General features: G+C 42.8%; 1 protein-coding gene across 3 annotated transcripts; it reads left to right on the plus strand.

Moving 5' to 3' along the window:
• The first annotated feature begins 4,316 nt into the window (after positions 1–4,316).
• Positions 4,317–12,484, plus strand: LOC120742199 (structural maintenance of chromosomes protein 1-like). Of its 3 annotated transcripts, XM_040045360.1 has the most exons (11): positions 4,317–4,904; positions 5,006–5,041; positions 5,207–5,254; positions 7,224–7,259; positions 7,356–7,400; positions 7,565–7,600; positions 11,169–11,216; positions 11,286–11,459; positions 11,559–11,657; positions 11,730–11,807; positions 11,908–12,484. In XM_040045360.1, the coding sequence occupies exons 1-8, from the start codon at positions 4,831–4,833 to the stop codon at positions 11,338–11,340; spliced, it is 378 nt and encodes a 125-aa protein (XP_039901294.1). In that variant the 5' UTR covers positions 4,317–4,830; the 3' UTR covers positions 11,341–11,459; positions 11,559–11,657; positions 11,730–11,807; positions 11,908–12,484. The 3 variants fall into 3 exon arrangements, with proteins under 3 accessions (XP_039901294.1, XP_039901292.1, XP_039901293.1); XM_040045358.1 differs by lacking the exons at positions 5,207–5,254; positions 7,224–7,259 and having other exon boundaries at positions 4,326–4,904; XM_040045359.1 differs by lacking the exons at positions 4,317–4,904; positions 5,006–5,041; positions 5,207–5,254 and having other exon boundaries at positions 5,892–7,259.
• Positions 12,485–20,541: the final 8,057 nt, after the last annotated feature.

Genomic DNA, 20,541 nt, shown 5'->3' on the forward strand with positions numbered 1-20,541 from the left:
TGCTGTTGTTTAGCGCGACATCCGCTGGTTTCCTCTTTCGGCGCAAAGTGAGCGATAAACAAACAAGAAAGCCGATCAGCTGATCATTGATCAGTTTCATGATTGAAGTAGAAACGGGAGAGGGAGGGGGGAGAATGAAAGAAGAAGAGGCAGCTGTGCAGCAAAGACACAGAATAACTCCAGCTTTGTGTCTTTTTCATTGTAGCTGAATTACGGGACAAACTGTTCCTTTTCACCTCAATACGAAACGCGTAATATTTTCTCTGAATACCAGACGGGACGGTTGGCAACTCTAATAACTTATGAACAAAATAAAGTTCAACATCATTAACTTCATAGCACCACCCAGCTGTATAGAAACTCCGTCATGCTAGCTAGCACGCAGTACGGAAAAAGTCAGAATAACGAAAATAAACTCCACCTAAACTTGGTTTATATCTGACCCAGAGAGACTGCAGGTCATAACTTCTTACCTGAAGTTCAGTTCACTCTCGGACCAGCGGCCGCCTCGGGTCTCTTTTCCTTCTGCGTCCCCTTTCCTTCATCCACCTGCTGGCCTCCACCACTTGCTAATGTTACTGAATCTGTGGAAGCTCCGCGATAGCCACCACACGAAGTAACGAGTAACGACCCTATCTAAATCCCAGTAACGACTAACGCGTTCCTGATTTTGGCATAATAACTAGTTACCGTGCTCGTTACCACAATAATAACGTAGTTACTGTAACGTGTTACTTAATAACGCGTTAGTCCCAACACTGGAAATCACAGAATCAAACCTCGACACACTTTAATGACACTGATATGCAGAGATGGGCAGTAACGTGTTACAAATAACACGTTACTTTTTTCAGGTAACGAGTAAAGTAAGGGATTACTATTGCAAAAACGGTAATTAGATTACCGTTACTTTCCCGTAGGAGCGCTGCGTTACTGCGTTACTAAAACCGTGATTTTTTTTTTTTGCGAGTGTGTCATGACAGTGACGTAAGCGAGTGCGCCGTTCGTGACAACAGCTGTGTGCAGATCAACAATGGATCATATATCGATTGTGGGAGAGAGTATGAGCGTGCAGCGTTTAAAGCGTGGAAGTACTGACCTTACTTTGAGTTTGATTCCATAAAAAGTGACAAAAACATTAGTGTCCGCTGTGCGTGGGAAGAAAACTTCTTTTTACAGCGAAAAAAACCCTAAACTTCCAAACAAGCACTGAGTAGCTACGACGTAATGGGAAACTCACAGAGAAACTCGCGGATTCTTCCACTGACCGCGGCACACCTGCACCAGGGTAAACCTCCGCCTACCCCACTCCTGCTTTACAGGTGAAAATAGAGCAACAGGACCGCTAGTCTTTGACTTTATTTATTTTCTGCTGTGTTTTACTTGCATCTATTTGAAAGACTGAGTGTAAACACAAAAAATATTTTATTTTATGTGCTGGAATGTAGGTTTAAATGTTAAACTAATTTCTTCCAGTCAGAGAATGTTGCAGATAATTAAATGTTTGCTTGATGCATAAAGTTAAAAGATTCAAACTAATAAAACAAGTTTTAAAAAGAGACTTTTCCATTTGATTACATTTTGTATGATGGATTATGTAGACAAAGTAGAATTGGGCTGAAAGATCTATCACTTTATCACCTATTTAGGGGATAAATCATGTTTTAAAAAGTAACTAAGTAACTAATTACTTTTGAAAATAAGTAATCAGTAAAGTAACAGGATTACTTTTTTCAGGAAGTAATCAGAAATTAGTTACTGCTGCTGATATCAAACCTTTACAAACATTTAACGTTTGTCTGGTACAAGTGAAAGTAGCAAATGTTTAGACTTCAACTCATCGATGAACATCAAATATTAGAGTCAGTGTGATTTCAGGTCAACGCCATACATCTTCGGCTCCGATGGAATCAAACTGTCACTGATAACATAAATCAAAGAGTGCAGGCTGATGATGGATGTGTGAGACTGATGGAGCTCATTGCTGTCCAGTAATGTACATCCAGTAATGCATATACTATTTTATTTATATATATATATATATATATATATATATATATATATATATATATATATACATATATATATATACATATATATATATACATACACACATCCATCCATCCATTTGCTTCCACTTATCCTTTTCAGGGTCGCGGGGGGCGCTGGAGCCTATCCCAGCTGTCATAGGGCGAAAGGCGGGGTACACCCTGGACAGGTCGCCAGTCTGTCGCAGGGCTATATATATACATATATATATATATATATATATTGTACATATATTTATTAGTCTCAGATTTAGCCATTCTTATATTTTGCTTGTTTTACGTTATTGTATTTTTGCACAACTGTGAAGCTCGCACACAAGAATTTCACTCACATGTACTGTACCAGTGTACCTGCACATGTGATGTGACAATAAAAGTGATTTGATTTGATTTGCTGCTCTTTGCTTCAGCTGTTTCATCAGCCCTGCTCTGCCCTCTGCTGGACGCTCAGCAACAGTGCAGCTCAGCTGATAAACACGTCTCTATGAATTATGTTCAGTTAATATATCTGAAGGTTATATGTCATTTTAAATAAAAATAACAAAATGTGGATCCACACTGACAGTCTGGATTTTTATATAATCCCTCATATACAATAAATCAGTTAGTATTTAAAGTATTTATAATTTAATATTTGTTTTCGTTTTTTTCCTTTTCTGAAAGTAAAATAATGTTTAATTCATTTGGACCTTTTGTTTCCTGTCAGCGTGTCATTTTCAAACTAATCATCTGAATCAGGGTAATAATAATAATAACACATTTAGATTATGAATAACCTGCAGATGGATCAGTGATGACATTAAACTGTGTGACTTCTTGTTTTGTCCATGAAGTTAATCAGATATTTCTCTCATATATCAATGATGGAAACAATCATTAGTTACATCAGGAGGAAAAGCTGTGACTGATGCATCGCTAACGAGAGGAACTTTTTAAATGGATCATGTTGTGCGATCATCCATTTCATAATTTTCCACACAGAGATCACAGAGATCTGTGTCTTTGAGCTCTTATTAGATGTTTGTACAGTGTGTGACCTCTGAACTTTATGTTGAATGCTGTGAAATGTTCAGCCACAGAGTTCATGTGAAACGTGGACAGCTTCAGGCTGGAGGACGTCATGTTTCCTGCTGGACAAACGTTTGTTCAACTGTATAGAAACTCCGTCATGCTAGCTAGCACGCAGTACGAAAAAGTCAGCATAACGAAAATAAACTCCACCTAAACTTGGTTTATATCTGACCCAGAGAGACTGCAGGCCATAACTTCTTACCTGAAGTTCAGTTCACCTGACACTCGGACGTTTCTTCGTGTCTCTCCTCCTCCTGCCTCCACTTTCCCTCATCCACCTACTGGCCTCCACCACTTGCTAATGTTACTGAATCTGTGGAAGCTCTGCGATGCCACCACACGAAGTAACGAATAACGACCCTATCTAAATCCCAGTAACGAGTAACGTGTTCCTGGTTTTGGCATAATAACTAGTTACCGTGCTCGTTACCACAATAATAACGTAGTTACTGTAACGCGTTACTTAATAACGCGTTAGTCCCAACACTGGCTACTACATAATGCTGATAGTGCTTGGATAACAGATAGGAAAGAAGTCACCACAGGGCCTGAAAGTAAAACAGATTGAGGGCTGCCACAGAGGGACAGACATCCATTCACACTCATTCTCTAAGCCCAATGTACTGTGAGAGGAAGCAGGAGTAGCTGGAGGGAACCCACTCAGCCACAGGCAGAACATGCAAAACTCCACCCGGGAACCCAGAACCTTCTTGCTGTGAGGCAAAAACAGGAAGTCACAAAAAGATGCAAAGATACATACATGGTGGTACAGCTCCCATGTTCTCCTCCGATTCCTAGTGCAAAAGATGAAATCTTGACAAGGTCATCCAAAGAGGGCATTAGAATACAAAAACCCAACAATCATATGACCCCCTATGAGCAAGCACTTTGGCAACAGTGGGAAGGAAAAACTCCCTTTTAACAGGAAGAAACCTCCAGCAGAACCAGGCTCAGGGAGGGGCGGGGCCATCTTGATTGGTTGGGGTGAGAGAAGGAAGACAGGATAAAGACATGCTGTGGAAGAGAGACAGAGGTTAATAACAGATATGATTCAATGCAGAGAGGTCTGTTAACACATAGTGAGTGAGAAAGGTGACTGGAAAGGAAAAACTCAATGCATCATGGGAATCCCCGGCAGCCTACGATTATTGCAGCATAACTAAGGGAGGATCCAGGGTCACCTGGTCCAGCCCTAACTATATGCTTTAGCAAAAAGGAAAGTTTGAAGCCTAATCTTGAAAGTAGAGATAGTGTCTGTCTCCTGAATCCAAACTGGAAGCACACTGAATCTGTCTCCTTTTTAAACCACCATGAAAACTTACGTTGAAGCTCACCTGGTCAGAGCAGGCCGTGCATCGTTTAGAGCAGGTGCTTTTATGTGCAGCAGGTTTTCACTGGGAGATTTTCTGCTGTTCTGATGTTCACGTGTAAATACAGCAGCCTTCTTTCATGACTTTTACTTCATAAACTGGTTTGTTCTACTGAAACGGTGTCAGGAAGGTTAGCAGGGCCGCCTCTAAGGTGACGTCTAAGCTACAGCTAAATACCTGCGACTCCACATCATCGTTACCTTCTTGGGTGAAACCTCTTCAAGAACCTGAAAGGAAGTCCAGTCGCCTTCAGCTGAAGAGCTTAAGACTTCTTACATTTAATTTCTTATGATTTTAAGCTAAATTCCTGTGTGATTCAAGTGTCTCTGATCAGTTCATTCATGCAGTGTGATGTTTGTTTCCACAGATCTGCTCTGAACGAAAAAGAAAAAGAAATTAAATTACTCCACGACAGGTACTGGGATTTTACCTAAATACACTGATCCATCCATGAGTGTGAAATCCAACATGAAGGAACATCAACACCTTACTGACATTATTGTGATGTTTGAACAGAATCACAGAGATGGGAGTGAAACATGACCAGACAAGGTACCTTTAAAAATGATTTTACTGAAGACACCGAGCTTTGAATCTGCTGTAGGATGATACAGCTGTCTGCAGTAAACCCAGCATGAGCGACACGTTTGAGCCACTGACAAATTCAGATCAGTCTGCAGTTTCTGAAATCATATTTTCCTCTGTTTTATTCCACAGATCTGCTGTGGAAGAAAATAACAAAGATCTGAAATCTCTCAAAGAAAGGTACAGTACATGTCGTGATGCATCTCAATCATCCAGGAAAGCAAATCTGCAAAAGTTGATTCTGTTCATCTGGACGCAGCGTTTTGTGGGAGAAACGTTTCATCATCATCAGGTGACGTCTTCAGTCTCAGCTGACTGCAGGTTTCAATCTTATAAACAGGACATTTGCATAATGACCTCACAGCCCACTGAAGGAACAATGGGCTGTGAGGTCAGTTCCTTAATCTTAATTATGCAAATTCTCAAGATTATTGATCAACAACCACTGATCAAAGACCACTGATCAATGGCCATGAGTCCCATTCACAGAGAGTTGGGGAATGGCTGCAATCACAGCATTGTACGATGGTGACAGATGTACCCTTAGGCCCCTCCTCCATTCAGAGATGGTCTTTCCCTTTTCACGTAAATGGCCTCCTTGACTCCGCCCTCAAACCAGCGATGTGAACATCCTCATCATTGAAAGAGTGTCCACTGGCCTGTAGGTGTAACTAGACTGCAGAGTCCTGGCCTGACGAGGTGGCTCTTCTGTGTTGTGCCATCCTCTTAGTCAGAGGTTGTTTGGTTTCCCCGATGTATAAATCCTGGCACTTAACAGCGTACACTATGTTACTCTGTTTGTGTCGGGGACCCGATCCTGTTTATAAGATTGCGGAAACCTGCAGTCAGCTGAGACTGAAGAAGTCACCTGGATGTGTGACGAAACGTTTCTCCAACAAAACTTACGTCCTGATGAACAGAACAGTACGTGATTAATGAACAAAGTCACATTTCTTCAACCAGGAGGCAGGAAAACCAAAGAGTTTTAAAAAGACAACAGTGGATGTATGAGTAGAGCAGAATAGAACAAGCCTGACTAAAGCATATCACTGGTTCTGGTTTAGTGAAACCTTTTCTGTGACATCTGGTTTTGATTGATGTGTATCTCCTCTGAGACGGTGGGGGCAAACAGGCGGCACCCAGGATGGGGGGGAGCCAGTGTAAATATCACTGAGGGTATCCGATGACATGCTGTCCTGTCCTCGCCCCCCGATAAAGTTTTGTCAGCAGGTGATCAGGGAGAGGAGTGTGCGTTAACATCCTCAGGAGGAGGAGCCTTTGCCGGTCTCACCTGATGGGAGATGTGTGCGGTCCAGGTGAGACCAGCCACCCTCTCTACTTCCTTCCTGTTTATGTAAGACTGTCTTTGGGTTTTGTAGTGTTTACGGACTCCTGTGCTCACACTATTATGTCATCATTGTTGATAGCGGTCCTGTGACACCGGACAATCATCAGCTGATGGTGCTGTGGGTTGTGTGAATAGGGGGTGGAGGAGGCGTCTGGAGAGACCCCCCGTGGGGGCCAAGGGGTCAGGATGAGTGGGTATTCTGGGGTCTTTTACTGAGCATCTAAGCTCAGCTTTGGGACCAGTTTGTGGGTGATGACTGTGTTAAAAGCTGAAACCGTGTGGAGAGCTGTGCGGGCTGCAGCTGGTGTCTGCCAAGTTAGCAGGATTTCAGACTGGAGAGGGACGATGGGGTAACTGCATGAAGGCAGGTGCCTGTACGCTGGTACTGCAATGACTGTGGCAGATTCATGAGACTGTAGTTAAAGATGGTGGTAACCTCTGCGTTCTGGTCTGTGCAGGATGACTTTATCTATCCAGCTGCTTTCTGTGTGTCGTCTCTGTGCTGATGCTGGAGCAGCTGTGTGGGGTGACCCTTCCCTGGCTGGCCTCTGTGTTGTGGTAGTTCACTTCATTCCTGATAACCTGTTCCTCTGTGTGTCGCCTCTGTGCTGATGCTGGAGCAGCTGTGTGGGGTGACCCTTCCCTGGCTGGCCTCTGTGTTGTGGTAGTTCACTTCATTCCTGATAACCTGTTCCTCTGTGTGCTGCCTGTGTGTGATCTCTGTGATAAGAAAGATCAGTAAATACATGCATTGATTTTAAAAGTACACATTGGTGACACTGCTGTGGTGCTTTTAAACAGAATGGCAACGATGGGAGTGAAACATGACCACACAAGGTACAGACACATGATTGGTGTTTCAGTGAATAATGTCAGCTCGTGCTCTTGACTTGGTTTGATAACCATTTTCACACTGGATATCTCACCCCACAGATCTGCTGTGGTAGAAGAAGAAGAGCTGAAATCAGTCAAGGAAAGGTGACGTGCATGTGATTCATTGAGAGAACAAATGAACTAAAACATGTTTTACCAACACATTTCCTTCTCTACAGACACAGGAAGTTTACTCAAAAACGGTTTTATTTTGAAAGTAAAATTCTGTTATTTAACCAGAGAGACATTACTGTGGTGTTTTTAAACAGGCTCAGAGAGATGGAAGAGAAATATGACCAGACAAGGTAAGAAGCAGCCAGTTATATAAATCTGTTTAATTCTACACAAACTCTTATCAGCACACAGTAAGAAAGAATAAACGGATGTGCTAAATGCTAACAAGTGTGGGACCAAGCAAAGGGAAACATATATCAGTTATATGAACAAAGACACTGAACCACCTTTCAGTTCTAGTACATGACATGTTACACTGAGTGTTTCTAACACAAACCAAAATCCAGAAGCAGTGTGTGGACTGCATCCACAGAGATAATCAATACACGTGATTAGTCAGCCAGTGAGAGCACCTTCATGAAGTTTGCATTCAGGTGTTACCACAGCGTCAGGGAGGAAAGACATCAAATGATCTTAGAGACGCGTCTGACGTCCCATCAGTCTGGGAAACCACCATGAAAAACATGAAGGACAGCTGCCACACGTCTCAGGAGGGACATGCCGGCACGTTCATGCAGTGTTCACACAAGCTGCAACATTTCCTTCAGACTTCACAGATGTGATGTCTACACTGCAGCCACGTGGGTGATGCTGTTATATGTTCTGATTGGCACATCCAGTCAAAGCCTTTGCACACATGCTTTCTGAAGCTGTGCCCACCCACGGGGAGTTACACAGCTGTGACCAAAGGGACAGTGATCAGCCGTGTGGGGGGGGGGACGAGCGCTGCCTTTGTCACAGTCGTTTATGCATGTTCAGATCATACTGACTGCAGCGACTAAAAGAGTGTTTCATTATTTACTTTATATGAGCAGAGATGGGCAGTAACGCGTTACTTGTAAACGTGTTACTAGTAATCTGATTACTTTTTTCAAGTAACAAGTAAAGTAAGGGATTACTATTGCAAAAACGGTAATTAGATTACTGTTACTTTCCCGTAGGAGCGCTGCGTTACTGCGTTACTAAAACCGTGATTTTATTGCGAGAATGTCTCATGACAGTGACGTAAGCGAGTGCAACGTTGGTGACAACAGCTGTGTGCAGATCAACAATGGATCATATATCGAGTGCGGGAGAGAGTATGAGCGTGCAGCGTTTAAAGCGTGGAAGTACTGACCTTACTTTGAGTTTGATTCCATAAAAAGTGACAAAAACATTAGTGTCCGCTGTGCGTGGGAAGAAAACTTCTTTTTACAGCGAAAAAAACCCTAAACTTCCAACAAGCACCGAGTAGCTACGACGTAATGGGAAACTCACAGAGAAACTCGCGGAGTCTTCCACTGACCGCGGCACACCTGCACCAGGGTAAACCTCCGCCTACCCCACTCCTGCTTTACAGGTGAAAATAGAGCAACAGGACCGCTGAGTCTCTGACTTTATTTATTTTCTGCTGCGTTTTACTTGCATCTATTTGAAAGACTGAGTGTAAACACAAAAAATATTTTATTTTATGTGCTGGAATGTGCAGAAAATAGGTTTAAATGTTAAACTAATTTCTTCCAGTCAGAGAATGTTGCAGATAATTAAATTTTTGCTTGATGCATAAAGTTAAAAGGTTAAAACTAATAAAACAAGTTTTAAAAAGAGACTTTTCCATTTGATTACATTTTGTATGATGGATTATGCAGAAAAAGTAGAATTGGGCTGAAAGATCTATCACTTTATCACCTCTTCAGGTTGTAAATCGTGTTTTTAAAAAGTAACCAAGTAACTAAGTAATTAATTACTTTTGAAAATAAGTAATCAGTAGAGTAACAGGATTACTTTTTTGGGAAGTAATCAGTAATTAGTTACTGATTACTTTTTTCAAGTAACTTGACCAACACTGTATACAGGGAGTGCAGAATTATTAGGCAAATGAGTATTTTGTCCACTTCATCCTCTTCATGCATGTTGTCTTACTCCAAGCTGTATAGGCTCGAAAGCCTACTACCAATTAAGCATATTAGGTGATGTGCATCTCTGTAATGAGAAGGGGTGTGGTCTAATGACATCAACACCCTATATCAGGTGTGCATAATTATTAGGCAACGTCCTTTCCTTTGGCAAAATGGGTCAAAAGAAGGACTTGACAGGCTCAGAAAAGTCAAAAATAGTGAGATATCTTGCAGAGGGATGCAGCAGTCTCAAAATTGCAAAGCTTCTGAAGCGTGATCATCGAACAATCAAGCGTTTCATTCAAAATAGTCAACAGGGTCGCAAGAAGCGTGTGGAAAAACCAAGGCGCCAAATAACTGCCCATGAACTGAGAAAAGTCAAGCGTGCAGCTGCCAAGATGCCACTTGCCACCAGTTTGGCCATATTTCAGAGCTGCAACATCACTGGAGTGCCCAAAAGCACAAGGTGTGCAATACTCAGAGACATGGCCAAGGTAAGAAAGGCTGAAAGACGACCACCACTGAACAAGACACACAAGCTGAAACGTCAAGACTGGGCCAAGAAATATCTCAAGACTGGTTTTTCTAAGGTTTTATGGACTGATGAAATGAGAGTGAGTCTTGATGGGCCAGATGGATGGGCCCGTGGCTGGATTGGTAAAGGGCAGAGAGCTCCAGTCTGACTCAGACGCCAGCAAGGTGGAGGTGGAGTACTGGTTTGGGCTGTTATCATCAAAGATGAGCTTGTGGGGCCTTTTCGGGTTGAGGATGGAGTCAAGCTCAAGTCCCAGTCCTACTGCCAGTTTCTGGAAGACACCTTCTTCAAGCAGTGGTACAGGAAGAAGTCTGCATCCTTCAAGAAAAACATGATTTTCATGCAGGACAATGCTCCATCACACGCGTCCAAGTACTCCACAGCGTGGCTGGCAAGAAAGGGTATAAAAGAAGAAAAACTAATGACATGGCCTCCTTGTTCACCTGATCTGAACCCCATTGAGAACCTGTGGTCCATCATCAAATGTGAGATTTACAAGGAGGGAAAACGGTACACCTCTCTGAACAGTGTCTGGGAGGCTGTGGTTGCTGCTGCACGCAATGTTGATGGTGAACAGATCAAAACACTGACAGAATCCATGGATGGCAGGCTTTTGAGTGTCCTTGCAAAGAAAGGTGGCTATATTGGTCGCTGATTTGTTTTTGTTTTGTTTTTGAATGTCAGAAATGTATATTTGTGAATGTGGAGATGTTATATTGGTTTCACTGGTAAAAATAAATAATTGAAATGGGTATATATTTGTTTTTTGTTAAGTTGCCTAATAATTATGCACAGTAATAGTCACCTGCACACACAGATATCCCCCTAAAATAGCTAAAACTAAAAACAAACTAAAAACTACTTCCAAAAACATTCAGCTTTGATATTAATGAGTGTTTTGGGTTCATTGAGAACATGGTTGTTGTTCAATAATAAAATTATTCCTCAAAAATACAACTTGCCTAATAATTCTGCACTCCCTGTATGAGTACTACTGTAGTGATTCATCCAGCACCAGCACAGCATTAAAGTCACTTCTCATCATTCGTTCTGACGTCTGCTTTAAAATGTCATTATGAGCAGAATGTGTTCAATGCAGGTATTCATGAGCATTAATGATCCTTCTGGGTGTGTGAGTGACCTGAGACGACTCACCGGAGACCATGTGAGAGGTGGGTGGCTCAACGTGATGCCGCATGGTCACACAATGTTGTTTCTACTCCACAGAGCAGCTCTAAATGACAAAGACGAAGAACTAAAATCATTCAAAGACAGGTACATGCAGCTCCATCAAACATCAGTACGGCAAATCCGCTTCAGATAATCAGTCGTGTTTTTTCACAGAGTGGCGAGAGAGGTCGCCCTTTCACTGAAGACGGGGAAAAAACACAGAGCATGAACAACCCTGTCAGTAACACCAGGCTTATACAGATGTATGAAGAGCTGAGGCTGGAGTGGGTCAAAAAACACCTGAAATCCAATAATGGAAACTCTGAGTCAGTCGGAGCCCACATTCAGGTACGGGAATGTCTGATTACTGTCACATACGTCCATTATTCAACACTTACAACCTGATTATGGTTTGTTTATCTGGGAAATGTAAACTGATGAATTTAGGAAGCTTTTAAAGCTGGATTAACTGAGATGGAGAAGAAGAAGAGGCAGATAGATGAAGTGTTTGGACTGAGTGAGCTCAGCTTTGGGACGTCTCACAAGGTACTGGAGCTAAAACTCAAACTACACCTAAAAGCTTCGGCTGCTCTCTTTAAAGCAACGTTGTGGTTTCAGGTTGAAGACTTCAGGCTGCTAGCGGCACAGAACCTGCAGCTGGCCATCTACCGCAGCAGGACACAGCCTGACCCAAAGGTACGACATGTTTTAGACAAAGCTTTCAGTTGTACAGGAGTTCAGTTACAGAATCTTTGCTGAAGCTGAGTTTTGCAGCACAATATTTTCTTCCTAACAGGCGAAAGATGAAAATCCTCAGAACATGGTGGAGCAGTTTAACTCTGAATGTTACTGGCTCGGCTGTTTGATGGCTTTAAACAGTCCTCCTCTTCACCCTGACTGGGACAATCACGTTCTGGGGATGGACGCTTGGGACGTTTTCCCACGAAAAACTGCAGCTGTTTCCAACAGCGAATCTTTCTGTTAGAGGCGTTCTGTCCAGGATCACATATACTGTCTAACACTAACCCTCAGTCATGTATTATGCCTTATCCTTTAAAACCTGAACCATGAAATAACTGCCAGAAACATTAAAAAAATTTTCAAAATGGAGTGTTTGTTGAGCCTTTAGGCAAAATATATAACAATACATCAAATTTTAATCTGCATATATATGATTTTTCATTTGTATCACATTTGCTACATCAGCCATATTTTTGCAATTTAGTCATTAAAATGTGTCTCGTAATTTATATCATTTTTTGAGGGTAAAAAAAAGTCACACTGATGATGTAGAAATCACACGTGTCAAATACGATACGCGGGGCTTTAAAGGGCTAATTAAAGCGATTGGTTCGTTTTCAGTTTGACACTGATTTCTATCTGGAGTTGTGCAAAGTAACAGTAATCTGGAAAGTAACAGTAATCTAATTACCATTTTTGCAATAGTAATCCCTTACTTTACTTGTTACCTGAAAAAAGTAATCAGATTACAGTAACGCGGTACAAATAACGCGTTACTGCCCATCTCTGATTATAAAGATGATGCGACACTCACCAAAATCCTTTCCAGGATATCCCAACGACTCTCAGTCTGGTACAGATCTCGACTGCACGGCGTCCATGTGGGAAAGTGCTGCCCTGTGTTCGCTCTTTCACAGTTTGAGCCTCAACGTCATCTTGGAATCGATCCAAAAATCCCAGAAAGCAAAACAACAAAAGCAGTCAGCTGACTTTTTCTTTTAGCACAAAGCATTGTTGCTTATCCTAGAGCTCCGACCCAAGAGAAAGCTCGATCCACACCGCAGGGTGATGGTGTCGATGGTCCATTTTAAACACAAGAAAAGATGCAGAATTGTGATTTCTGAGATCATGAGCTTTAAAATGCATAGAAACGCGGGAGAGTGAAATGTTTGCATAGCAGAGATCATATCTGGCGTGAACAGTTTTCTTCCGGTGCGTCCAGCTGTTCATCCAGGTGAGCTGCAGGAAACTTCAGCCTGCAAATCATCAACAACTGATCCATCCTGAGATGATCTCAAACCACTGACACCGAGCAGTTTCAGGGCCACTAAATCAAACTGAAATCTTGTCACTTTAACCAAAGCTTCATGGTATCCATCCATCTTTCGTGAACAATAAATGTATTTGGAGGTTTCTGATGTTTGTGTGTTTAAGTTGTGTAGGTGAATATATGGTTATTTTTCTCTTTAAGCTATTGATCAGCTGTGGAAGCGCTCATTCTTATTTCAGTGATTCATCTATTCTATGCTGCGTATCCTTGTCGGGGTCGTGGGGTTAGGGTTCGCCTATCCCAGCTGCCATAGGGCGAGAGGCAGGTCACGGGGCTAACACATAGAGACAGACAACCATTCACACCTGTGGGCCATTTAGATTCACCCGCTAACCCAGGGGTGGGAAATTCCAGGCCCCGAGGGCCGGTGTCCTGCAGGTTTTAGATCTCACCTTGGGTCAACACACCTGAATCACATGATTAGTTCGTTACAGGCCTCTGGAGAATTGCAGAAGCTAATTTAGCAATTTAAATCAGCTGTGTTGGTTCAAGGACACATCTAAAACCTGCAGGGACACCAGCCCTCGAGGCCCGGAGTTGCCCACCCCTGCACTAACCCTAACCCCACTAACTGCATGCCTGTGGACTGTGGGAGGAAGTACGTGGAGAGAACATGAAAACCCGGCCAGGTGGTGGAATCAAACTCACGACCTTCTTGCTAATCACTGTGCACTATGCTGCCATGAATCATTAAATTATTAATGCTCTTTGTTCAGGTTGGAGCGATGAAATAATACTAAAAAACAAAGAAAAGTAAAGTAATATGACAGTAACTCGATTGGATCGTACATTGATGTCACATAAAGAAAAGTAAAAATCAGACTGTGTATACGTTTGCTTTACATCAGTGAATGCAGATAAAGTTCATCAATGAATGAAAGAGCGTGTGGGTTTGTTGCAGTACTCCTGAGCGCCTTTAGAAGGCGCTGTTGCTCTGAGCAGTTCTAATGGCTCCAGGGTCTAAACACATTTAGTTTTGATGATATCTGAGCCGCAGAGACTGAAATGGATCAGCAGCACAGCCTCAGACTTTCACTTTACTCATTCAATCATGTATTTTTAAACGCTAAGGTTAGGTTAGGTTAGGCGGTCAGTACTCGTTAATTTAGCTGAATCTAATTCAGTGTAGCTGGGTTTATTCAACTGGTAGTTTTACTCAGTTACTGGTACATGACAATAGATATTTCAGACACAGAAATCAGCATTACATGCTCGGCGTCAGTCAGGATTACATTAACTGCCAAGTTTAACTACTTATAGCAAGGTAGTTGCAAAAACAGCAACTGCCTAATTACAAATGTTAGTAGGTTAGTATTAGCTGCTTCTGACATTCACAAATGATAATGTTACAGTGAGATTAACATTCAGACATTAAGTGTCTCAGCACAGCATTTGCTGGTCATTTCACACATTAGGAATCGAGCATTAGCAAGCTGATAACCTTCAGCTCCACACTTCTCTCATCAGAAAATAAGAGGTGCATATATTTCAAGTTAACATCAGAAGTGAGGATGCTGACATTAAAACATTGACGTTGCCCAGGTACAACTAATCTGAAGCAGCTACTAGCTGAAAATATCCTCCTCCATGAAAATAACTTGTAATATCCAGCATAGTCAGTCACCTTCTCACATAATGTTTTTTCTTTATTTCCATCAACAATATCAATGAACACATTATGTAGGAATTATGTAGTAAACACAAAAGTGTAAAATAAAATAACTCAAATCATGATTTATATTTTAGATTCTTTGTAACAGCCCCCTTTACTTTGATCCCTGCTGTGCTCGCTCTTCTTCTCCATCAGCTCCGTGAGGTCGTCTCCTGAAATGGTTTCCAACAGTCTGGACGGAGTTCCCAGAGATGCTGAGCACTTGTTGGTCCTTTAACTTCACTCTGCGCTCCATCTCATCCCAAACCATCTCCACTGGGTTCAGGTCAGGTGACTGTGGAGGCCATAGCTAACATAAATAATATTTGAACAAAGAAGCTAATGTTAGCAGCCAGTCATCAGACACAGAGGCTAGAATTCATTTCAAAGCTTTCGATGTACGGTCAACAGTAGCAACCGGTTTCAGATATTTAAAAAGTTTCAGATATTAAAAAGTAGCTCACTTCAGGAGGGAGTCCGCGCCTTGACCACCCGATCACCATCAGCTGATCATTGATCATGATTGAAGTAGCAACAGGAGAGGGAGGGGGGAGAATGAGAGGAGAAGAGGCAGCTGGGCAGCAAAGACACAGAATAACTGCAGCTTTGTGTCTTTGTTTCATTCCAGCAGAAGTCCGGCACGAATCGCTTCCCTTTCACCTACATACGGATGTGTTGCGATTGGTCCAGCCCAGAGTTGATCATGACCAGTTGGCTAATCCACCACCTTTCATTGTTTATACAAAAACAAACAAAGATAAAAATGAAAAATCACCATCGTTGATGATGAACCTCTTAACCTGAACACCTCGTTACCCCGAGGAGCTGCTCAGTGTTCACTGAAGGAGAAGGTGACCTGTGTGACGCTGGAACAACCTGACTGGATCCCGGTTCATCTGATTAAAGCTAACAGAGTCCAAACCAGAGGAAAACGTCTCTTTGTTTGTGGTGCTTACACTTGTTGGTGGAATATTCACTGCTGTTCTGTGAGAACCTTTTTCATACTTGAATAAGCAGCCCGTGTGTCTTATCCCTCTAACAAGCTCACACTCTGGTCCTTCCTACGTTTCAATGCTCTGCAAACCTCACATGGGCTACGTTGGCATCTGGCAGTGAATGTTTGTGTGTTCTTTGTCTCTTTGCGTTTTGTCTCTGTCGTTTTTCTGTTGCAGTCTTCGGGTATGTCATGGTCCGGGTCTGTGGCTGGAACTTTCCATCAGGCTCCCGAGCCTACCTGGTATCCGTCCCTGGGCGGGGCCACGTCCTCCTCCACTTCCTCACAGCTGGAGCTGATGGCAGGCCATCAAGAGAGTGATTTAAGCCTCACGCTGACATTTGTCTCTCCATTTGGGAAATCACTTTGTGTCTCACCTGCCTGCCGTCCTGCAGGAACGTCCGGATCGCAGGTCAGCCTTTCCACACCGCTCAGCTCACTCCGGATCACGTCACCCCTCTCCCATCATTTCCTCCTCCTGCAATGTGACTGTTAACTTGTTATTTTCTGTTTTATCGCGAGAGTACTGTTGCCCGCGAAGTGTTGTTGTTGTGGTCCGTATGTAAAATGGCGGAACGAATAAAGCGCTGTGAATGAGAGTACGACGTCGTGTCTTTTGAGTTAACATTGGTAGCAGAGGATGGTTTCCAATTACAAAGTACCACCAAAGCTTGATGAAGCCAGGCCATACGAATGCTGGAAGAATGAAGTCAATATCTGGAGATGAGTTACGGAGCTGGATAAAAAGAAACAGGCACTCGCGGTGGCGCTGGGGCTCGAGGGAAGAGCCAGAGAAACGGCCATGGAGATACCCGCGGAAGATTTAGACAAAGATGACGGTATGGAAATACTACTTGCAAAACTTGATGCGGTGTTTCAGAGAGAAGAGAAAGACCGCGCTTATGAAGCCTACTCGTGTTTTGACTCCATTGCAAAGAACCACAGCGTGTCCATGGCAGACTACATTATAGACTTTGAACAGCGTTATAACCGGATGAAAAAGTACAACATGATGCTGCCTGACGCTGTGCTAGCATTTAAGCTTCTAGATACAGCTTGTCTTGATGAGAAAAGTCGACAGCTTGCACTGACAGCGTGCACGGACTTAACGTTTGCATCTATGAAGTCTGCACTGAAACGGATTTTCGGAGGGAAAGTAACCGGAGTTTTCAGCGGAATTCAACTGAACCAAGAAGCAGTTTTCCTTACGGAACAAAAAGGTCCCAAATACAAACGAAACAACGGTACTTCGTCGCGGAGTGGACAGCGACAACCACTACAAGGTACCAACCCACTTGACAAGTTTGGCAAGCGAACAAGATGTGCTATTTGTCAGAGCACTTACCACTGGGCGAAAGACTGTCCTCATCGTAATGGTGACCAAGTAAAGCTAACTGAAGATGGGAAAGTGGAGGAGTGTAACATTACTTTGTACACTAAAGCCTCAATGACAGACTCTGAAATCTTCCTGACTGAGGCACTGGGGTCAGCCATTATTGATACTGCATGTACACGTACAGTTTGTGGTCAGAAGTGGCTAGATAGTTACATGCGTGACCTCAGCCAAGGCCAAGTAAACAAGCTGTTGCAATCAGAAACCCCCAGCTCCAGACCATTTCGCTTTGGGGATGGTATTGTAGTGTATTCCAGCAGAAAAGTGAAACTTCCAGCCAAAATTGGACAAACAAAATGTGACATTGAAAGTGAAGTAGTTCCTGTTGACATTCCACTACTACTGAGCAAAACGTCTCTCAAGAAAGCAGGGACTGTTCTAGACATGGAGAATGACAGTGTCGTCATGTTCAAGCAGCCTGTTCCCCTAGAGCTCACTAGTTCGGGACACTATTGTGTGGACATTAGAGATGAAAATACTACAGAAAGCTGCAATGAAAATGAAGTTCTCATGGTAACTGCTGAAATGTCTACAAAAGAGAAACAGAAAGTCCTTGTGAAACTTCATAAGCAGTTTGGTCATGCATCTGCAGAGAGGTTATTGAGGCTCATCCAAAGCTCTGGCAATACAGATAAACAATGTGCAGTTATTCTACAAGAGATAGTTCGTGACTGTGACATTTGTCAGAAATATTGCAAAACCAAGCCGAGACCTGCTGTTGGTCTACCCCTGGCTTCTGAGTATAATGAGACAGTAGCGATGGATCTACATGAGCTGGAGCCCAATGTGTGGTACCTTCACATCATCGACCACTTCACACGCTTCAGTGCTGGCAGCATCGTAAAGACAAAGAAAGCTGCAGAGATCGTCAACTCCTTCATTCACACCTGGATAAGCATTCACGGTGCCCCCAGACGGCTCTACACAGACAACGGCGGAGAGTTCAACAACACAGACATTCGGGACATGGCTGAAAACTTCAACATTGAGGTAAAAACAACGGCGGGGTATAGTCCCTGGAGCAACGGACTACTGGAGAGACATAACATGACACTTACAGAAATCCTCCTGAAGGTAAAAAAGGAACGAGGATGTGACTGGCACACTGCGCTAGACTGGGCCCTTATGGCCAAAAACAGTATGCTTAATGTACATGGTTATAGTCCACATCAACTTGTGTTTGGCCAAAACCCCAACCTTCCTTCTGTGTTGATGGATAAGCCACCTGCCTTAGAGGGCACAACTGTAAGTGCAAGAGTAGCTGAACATATCTCAGCATTACATGCTTCCAGAAAAGCATTTACTGAGGCAGAGTGTTCAGAAAGGATCAGGAGAGCACTACGCAAACAACTTAGGCCTACAGATGACAAATATGAGGCAGGAGATAAAGTATACTACAAACGAGTCGACTGTACAGAGTGGAAGGGTCCAGGTGTAGTTATTGGGCAGGATGGAACTGTTGTATTTGTAAGACATGGGGGGACTCTTGTAAGAGTACACCAGTCAAGATTGACTAAAGTGGATTCACAGACTGGAGATAAACAAATACCACACAGTACTACTGATGATGACAACAAAGACGCAGTTGAAAATGATGACACTGACACACCCGATGGGGAACAGAGTATTAGTGAGGAAGAAGACATCACTATTGACAGAGAAACTAACACTACAGAAAACATGTCTGTCACACAAACTGCAAATGAGCCCTCTACACCCACTGATCATGTCTCTGCAAATGTAAAGTTAAGATCAGGACAGCTGATTGCTTTTACCAACAGAGACAACGGTGTTCAACACACAGCCAGAGTGCTAGGCAGAGCGGGAAAAGCAAAAGGGCAATACAAAAACTGGTACAATGTGCAATATCTTGAGCATGATGGTAGTGAAGGTGAAAAGAAAGCTGTAGACATGTCACTTGTGGATGGTCTTTGCACTGAAGCTGAAAACAGAGATGCAGATGTACTCATAACAAAAGATATTTCCTTTGATTCTGCTAAGCAGCAGGAGATTGAGAGCTGGCAAAGTAATGGTGTGTTTGATGAAGTGAAAGACCTGGGTCAAAAATGTGTGTCTACTAGATGGGTCTGTACACTCAAAGAAACTACTAATGGTGTTGTCCCAAAGGCTCGACTTGTGGCACGGGGGTTTGAAGAGGTAAATACTAAAGAACTACAGAAAGACTCTCCAACATGTGTGTCTGAGTCCCTCAGACTGGTGCTAGCTGTGATATGTCAAAACAAGTGGAGAGTAAATTCAATGGACATTAAATCTGCCTTCTTGCAGGGAATGGAACTGTCAAGAGACATCTATCTTCGTCCCCCACCTGAAGCTGGCAAGGACAATGTTCTATGGAAACTGAAAAAGTGTGTTTATGGACTTGCAGATGCTTCACTTTATTTGTACAATAAGGTCAAAGACATTATGCTCAAAACTGGTGGTAAAATATCACAGGTTGATCCTGCAGTGTTCTATTGGCAGAATGAACAATCTGAGGTTACAGGAGTGCTTGCATGTCACGTTGATGATTTCCTTTGGGCTGGTTCAAGTCATTTTGCAACTCATATCATTCCTGTACTGAAATCTACCTTCCTTGTGGGCCGTGAAGAACATGACAGCTTTTCTTATGTTGGTATGGACATTTGTACAGTTAATGATGTAATAGAGGTGCATCAACAACTTTACATTGACAACCTACAACCGGTTCAGCTACAAGCAGCACGGGCTGTACAGAGGGAGGCTTCCTTAAGTGAAACAGAACGTGAGCAACTCAGGTCAAAAATAGGACAGATTTTGTGGGTTGCCAAACAAACAAGGCCTGATGTTATGTTTGACACATGTAGCCTTGGATCTAATATCAAAGATGCAACTGTACAGTCTATTCATGAAGTGAACAAAGTTATCCGTAAACTTAAGGCAGAGAAAGTGACTCTTAAGTTTCAGCACTTGGGTAACAGTGAGGATCTGGCATTGGTTGTTTTCAGTGATGCTTCATTTGGCAACCTTCCTGATGGCGGTACTCAAGGAGGGGCATTAATCGTCCTTATGGGTAAAGGAGGAAAGTTTTGTCCTCTCTTCTGGCAGTCTAAAAAAATCAGGCGCGTGGTCAGAAGTACACTGGCAGGAGAAACTCTTGCCATGTCAGATGGAATAGACAGTGCTGTCTTCCTGGCAACACTTTTTTCTGAGCTTACAACTGGTAACACTGGTCTAAACGCTCTTCCTTTGATCTGTGTAACTGATAATCATTCCTTGTTTGATGCACTCAAGTCTACTAAGCAGGTTACAGAGAAGAGACTGAGGCTAGAAATGAGCAGCATT

This window comes from Simochromis diagramma, unplaced genomic scaffold (genome assembly GCF_900408965.1).
Source record: "Simochromis diagramma unplaced genomic scaffold, fSimDia1.1 OVJJ01000055.1, whole genome shotgun sequence".
In the NCBI taxonomy this organism is placed as follows: domain Eukaryota; kingdom Metazoa; phylum Chordata; class Actinopteri; order Cichliformes; family Cichlidae; genus Simochromis; species Simochromis diagramma.

Bases quoted from the DNA above. Each gene is read 5' to 3' on its own strand.
- LOC120742199 (XM_040045358.1), top strand. From the start codon at position 11,337: ATGAACAACCCTGTCAGTAACACCAGGCTTATACAGATGTATGAAGAG. The intron at 11,460-11,558 runs GTACGGGAATGT...TGATGAATTTAG, and splicing joins CAGTCGGAGCCCACATTCAG to GAAGCTTTTAAAGCTGGATT. The intron at 11,808-11,907 runs GTACGACATGTT...TCTTCCTAACAG, and splicing joins GGACACAGCCTGACCCAAAG to GCGAAAGATGAAAATCCTCA.